This window comes from Alnus glutinosa, chromosome 3 (assembly GCF_958979055.1).
Source record: "Alnus glutinosa chromosome 3, dhAlnGlut1.1, whole genome shotgun sequence".
In the NCBI taxonomy this organism is placed as follows: domain Eukaryota; kingdom Viridiplantae; phylum Streptophyta; class Magnoliopsida; order Fagales; family Betulaceae; genus Alnus; species Alnus glutinosa.
The window spans coordinates 28,934,652-28,940,651 of NC_084888.1; the positions used below are offsets into that span (position 1 = coordinate 28,934,652).

Here is a 6,000-nt window from a genome sequence, read left to right on the forward strand (position 1 = left end):
ATTTTAAAGACAAAACTATTTTGTCCAACACTTAACTGTTTTTTTAAAAATTATTTTTTCAAATCGTACATTTTAAAATCGTTATTCTTAAATTGCACCTTTTGAAATCTCAAATTCAAACGGACCTAATACTATACTTATTTTAGTAAGCTTCGACTCTCTTCAGTGATTTCACGATAATCAAGTAAGAAAAATAATCGGCAAAGATTTTTTTTTTCTCCTTCCTGTGAATGATGCATACATGCATCTTTTCCAAATGAAGAAATGCATCTTGTTCTTTGAAAAAGTAGACATAATTCAGTCATCACATATTTACGAAGAATTAGTGCGGTTACAAATTATTAAATCATCGATCGTATAAAAAGTTTAAGTTTATAAGAAATAATGAATTTAATTGTTTAATTTATATTCCAACACTCATTTTCACGTGTGGACCGATCCCTTAATATGTGATATCCAACACGTGAAATATTTAATTGAAATGAAAGATGAATGACATAGATATGATTTGAACTCAAAATCTCCGCTCTTATACCATATTAAATTACTGCTTATCTCAAAAGCTAGTTTGATGTCACTTCCTACCGCGCATTAGCAGGGGGGAACTTTCGTACTCTTAGCTTGAAGCTTTGGGGAGACTCAAGATGAAGTGACTAGACCACACTGGGTCCCATTTGCAGAAGGGTTATTTGAGATCGAACAATAGTTATTGTGATTACTTGTTGCTGATGGTCAGATTAAGAGTCTTTCTCTTTTAACATCGCAGTGCTTAGGGAGCTTTGTAGTTGGTCGAATCCGGGTGGTGGCGATCGAAAGATCGGTACCGACCACCCAATCGCTAGAAAGGACCTTAGCTTGAACTTAGGTGTCGTGGGATACCAATATTATCCCTTCATTGTTATTTGCTCGAAGGGACAATACTCGTGCCTTGAGACAGTCGAATTGGGAATAGGGTCTAATAACTCTGACAAGACCTTGTTTAATGCGTCGTGGTTTCGTCCCCATATTGTGATTAAGGTCAGGGGTTGGACTTATCCCTAGATTAGCAATCGACTCTGAAAGACTCAACATGGGATTGGGTCTCGACACCTCGTTGCGCCTGAGGGGTACAAGCGTTGTGGTGATCTTTTAGGCTAAATTTGTGTTCCATTCCCCAATAACTAATCTATAAACAAATTAAGCTAAGGCCGCACTTGTATAAGTACGATTAATTCTACTACCACAAATTTTAAGTTTTAACTGATAACGGTTGATAATGTGCATGGGATGAGACAGAGTTAATTTGGTCCTTAGTTTTATTTGGATTTTATTAATTAATGAGGTTATTAGTATTTAATTCTATGTTTTATTTAAATTTTAAGAATTTTGTTATTTTGTAATTTAATACATACATGGGTTTGGCCCAAAGTTAGTCAAATCAGGATTAGGGTTTAGTCATTAAATCTATTTAAGAGAATTATTGTACTCCAATTGAGACATAATTGATGAACAAAAATAACTTGTTCTTTTAAGGTGTGACTCATCTTCCTTTCATCTCTTTTTTCCACTGGTGAAAGACTTCACCAAATTTCCCTTCTCTTTATATTGTTTGACTCAATTTTTTTTTTTTCTTTTTCCACTTTCGAAGTAACCTGAAGTGCATGTATGAATTTTGAGAGTTGCAAGTGCAATTTTTGCCAAGGAAAATAATATTGAAAGAATAATTAAACAATCTAAGATTGAGAAGTACACATCTTTTGCCGGATGTCTGGACAAAAAGGATAATGATCAATTTGAAGGAAACCTATACTTGCTGCATACGCTAATGCTAAATGTCCTTCTAATTATTTATTTCACAGCTTAATTAACAATTATTGGATTAAGCACTTAGACCATCTAATTATATAATTTAATTAAAGTAGGTTTATAAAGGGAACTCGCATAAGTTCATATTCTTATACTCCCACCACATTAAACTTCATTCGCTGTTCGAAGGATCTTTTCATATGAGAATGATCAGTTTCCATGTATCATCCTATTTATCTCTTGGTTTGCTTGTAATCAATCAAGAATATAGTCAACATAATCATTTCTAATGAACCTCAGAACCGAATATTTAGTGTTATTAAGCAGCAATTAATACATGCAAGAGCCAATATTAATTACAAGGACAAAAAGATGAGTAAAACCAGTGGCCCTAGCTACAAATTATAAGAAGCTGCTGTCACCTATCAATCTTACTGGACAATAGGAATGAGAAAAGATAAGACTAGGCAGATTCTATGTTGAACTTTATACCATTCTAAATGAGGGGAAAAAAAAAATGCAAGAAATCTCAAAAGGGAGATGAAAAGAAGAGTATGATCGAATCATATTTTCCAAAGATCTAAACGATCATTCTTACCTGCCAATACAATATTGTTGGAGCAGAATATGCTCGACCATATATAATTATCTAATACATTCTAAGTTATCTTGTATGCACAAGACCTATCTGCCCATGCATGCACCATTAATTGCATGTCAAAAGCTAAAAGTTGTGAGTGAGCCGTTTGTGAAAACATATATGCTTAACTGTTGAAGTATTGATTAAATGATTAAATTCATTATTTTTTAAAAGTTTAAGCTTTTGAGATAAATGATGATTTACCACGGTATCATACCTATAAGGTCCCGAGTTCGAACTATTACTTCATAGTTTACCCGGCCATTAATGGTTCCTTTTGGTGGCTAAATTAGTGGTGTATAACATTAATTAATCTGAAGTAGTATATATATATAGCAGTTACCGGACATAAATTAGTCACAAACGAGTTTAATAAAATGACATGTGTCCCTTACCATGCATGTTCAACAAAAACGTGTTGCACCACATACCATGCATCCACCTCATCAATAATTGGTCATCGAAGAGATATTCCTTTATGGAATTAGGCTATATATATGGGCATCATCATTGCAGGTGTCGGACCAATTAATTACTATATCCACTATATATATACTACTATATAGTTCAGAAATTATAGGATTGAATAACCAATTAATTAAACCAATTTTAATTTATTCTATAATTACCCTCTTATTTATGTCAAAGGGTGCCATGCATATAAATTATAAAGCTACTGCATGCCGTCATCGTTCTCATCATTGTATACACAGGATATATAATAAAGACTTTGACAGTACTACACATGATCATAAATATGTAAGTACTTTGTTTTCTTTTGTTTGATTTATAGACATCATATCATAGATCAACATATGTATTAATTACTATAATGAAATTAATGAAGCGATATATAAAATTGAAAGAATATCTGGTTCTCACCAATGATATAGTATATTCATCATCTTCCGTCTTTCTTAGACTATTCAAATGGATGGAGAGAATGTGACATAATATGATTAGTGTAACAATGCCTGAATTTAATTAAAAGGTCCACTGAAACTGGTGGAGTTGCCACGTCGATCAGGCGCCCAGCCCCTTATGTTATATATATATATATATATAGATAAGGAGATAGAGAGCACAAACAGAGCTGAGATCGATCATTGAGATAATTTCTCAATTAAGCTAGCATTCGTATTTCTTGTGATATATATATATATATATATATGTCGGTGAAGATCGCGGCCGAGTACTTGCCAAAACAGCTGCCACCTGGAGCAGTGGTGGCGGTGAGAGAGTATGATGAAGGGAGAGATAAGGTGGAGGTGGAAGAGCTGGAGAGGGAGTGTGAAGTACTGGGGCAGCAGGGCAAGGCTTCGCTTGTCACTGACCTTATGGGCGATCCCATTTGCCGCGTCCGTCACTTCCCACATCACATCATGCTGGTAATTTATTTCTAATTTTACATCAATATATTCAACGCCACATTGGTTGTGAAGTACTTAACTATATATTTTGAAAGAAAAACTGTGTAATTAATGTGGACGTCACCGATTGATATATATGTACGTTGTACAGTTTGCACTTGTCGATCGGTTTTAAAAGTTTTGTTTTTGCTTTTACTGATCGATCATGTGATTAATTGCAGGTTGCCGAGTATGGAGAGGGAGAGATTGTGGGGATGATAAGAGGGTGTGTAAAAACTGTGACACGAGGGAATTCTGTTTATGTAAAGTTGGCTTATATTCTCGGCCTACGGGTCTCCCCCACGCACAGGTTCCTCTCTCTCTCTCTCTCTCTCTCTCTCTGTGTTTGTGTGCTTTCTAGATTCTAATCCCATTGCCACCCCACAATAAAAAGAAAGGAAAAGGATTAGATTCGACAATAAAAAAGAGGGTAATATAATGTTAATTCCTCGTATCATGGAAACAAGCTAGAGAGAGAGAGAGAGAGAGAGAGAGAGAGAGAGAGACTGGTCCACTAGTACTATTATTTTGTTCTTTCATGATCAATTCTTGGTTCGTTCTTCTTTGGTATTAATTAATTAATATTATATATGTCGTATTAATATATTTATATTGTTATATATGTTCTTTTGAGAAGAACAAGGAATTGAAAAAGAGAAGCTAGCTTTATCTAGTACGGATCGCTACAAATGATTTAAAACCCACGTCTATGGTGTGTGTCCTAAATAATTGGCCTTTCTTAATTAACTAAAATTTTCCATCTCTTTCAATTATAGAGTGCTAGATATATAATATTGGATATATATGTCATCAGGCGAATTGAAGCCTCCCTTTGTCTGTGACTGAGACCAGGATTTGTTTATTTCATCATGTTATTGTATCTTCTAAAATGTTCCTTGCTTTTTCCCAATAAAGCCGCTTTATAAAGTACTACTTCACATTTATTCCATTCCACCTGCATGTTTTTAATATATTTCAACATGCTTTAGGGTACCATTTGCTTCTTTTTTCAATTCGCTGGTCAGGAGTTCTCAGTTCCTAGCTTGATCGTTCCAGAATGAATTAATTCTAAATTATATTAAACTTGTTGGCTTGCAGAAGGCTCGGAATTGGCACAAAACTAGTACAAAAATTAGAAGAATGGTGCAAGGAAAAGGGCGCGGAATATGCATACATGGCCACAGACTGCACCAATGAGGCCTCCATCAATTTATTTACCATAAAATGTGCATACAAGAAATTTCGCACGCCTACCATGTTGGTTCAGCCCGTTCACGCTCACTACAAGCCAATTGGCTCGGGCCATGAGATCGTCAAACTCACCCCACAACTCGCTGAGTCAATATATCGTCGAATCTTTGCAAATTCAGAGTTCTTCCCAAGAGACATGGACAACATTTTACGAAACAAGCTCAATTATGGCACTTTCATGGCCGTCCAAAAGAAGTACGACTGGGATCCAAAGGCTGGAGTTCTTCCGGCAAGTTTCGCAATCCTAAGCGTGTGGAACACAAAGGACGTGTTCAAGTTGCAGGTGAAGGGCGTGTCGGCATTAACGTACGTGGGGTGCATGGGGACGAGGTTGTTGGATGCATGTATGCCGTGGCTGAGGTTGCCCTCATTTCCAGACGTTTTCAGACAGTTTGGGGTGTACGTTTTGTACGGGCTACACATGGAAGGTCAGGATGCATCGCGCCTCATGAACTCGCTATGCGCATTTGCGCATAACCTGGCTAGGGACGACGTCGGATGTGGGGCGGTGGTGGCCGAGGTGGGACAGCGGGACCCGGTTCGAGAGGCCATCCCACATTGGAAGAGATTTTCATGGGCTGAAGATATGTGGTGCATTAAGAAGCTTGGAGATGCAGGTGAAAAATGTGAGCAATCTGATGATTGGATGAATTATTACCAATCGTCTTCATCGGTGATTTTTGTTGATCCACGTGATTTCTGACACCTTTTTCTTTTTTTCTTTTTAACCTTGATTGACTGATCGATCACGTGGAACTCATGTTTTCTCAAAGAGAACAGAAATTAAAGATGATCGATCACAAGCTAAGTTGTAACGCGCATATTGTAAGAGCACTCCCAATGGATTATCTATTTGTAACTTTAAGTTAGAATAGATAATAAAAGTGTTAAAAAGAGACTCCATCAGCTTATGTA

At 36.3% G+C, this 6,000-nt stretch overlaps 1 protein-coding gene across 1 annotated transcript; it reads left to right on the top strand.

Moving 5' to 3' along the window:
• Nucleotides 1–3,526: 3,526 nt before the first annotated feature.
• Nucleotides 3,527–6,000, top strand: LOC133864664 (probable N-acetyltransferase HLS1). Its single transcript, XM_062301066.1, has 3 exons — nt 3,527–3,813; nt 4,017–4,144; nt 4,933–6,000. The coding sequence occupies exons 1-3, from the start codon at nt 3,595–3,597 to the stop codon at nt 5,786–5,788; spliced, it is 1,203 nt and encodes a 400-aa protein (XP_062157050.1). The 5' UTR covers nt 3,527–3,594; the 3' UTR covers nt 5,789–6,000.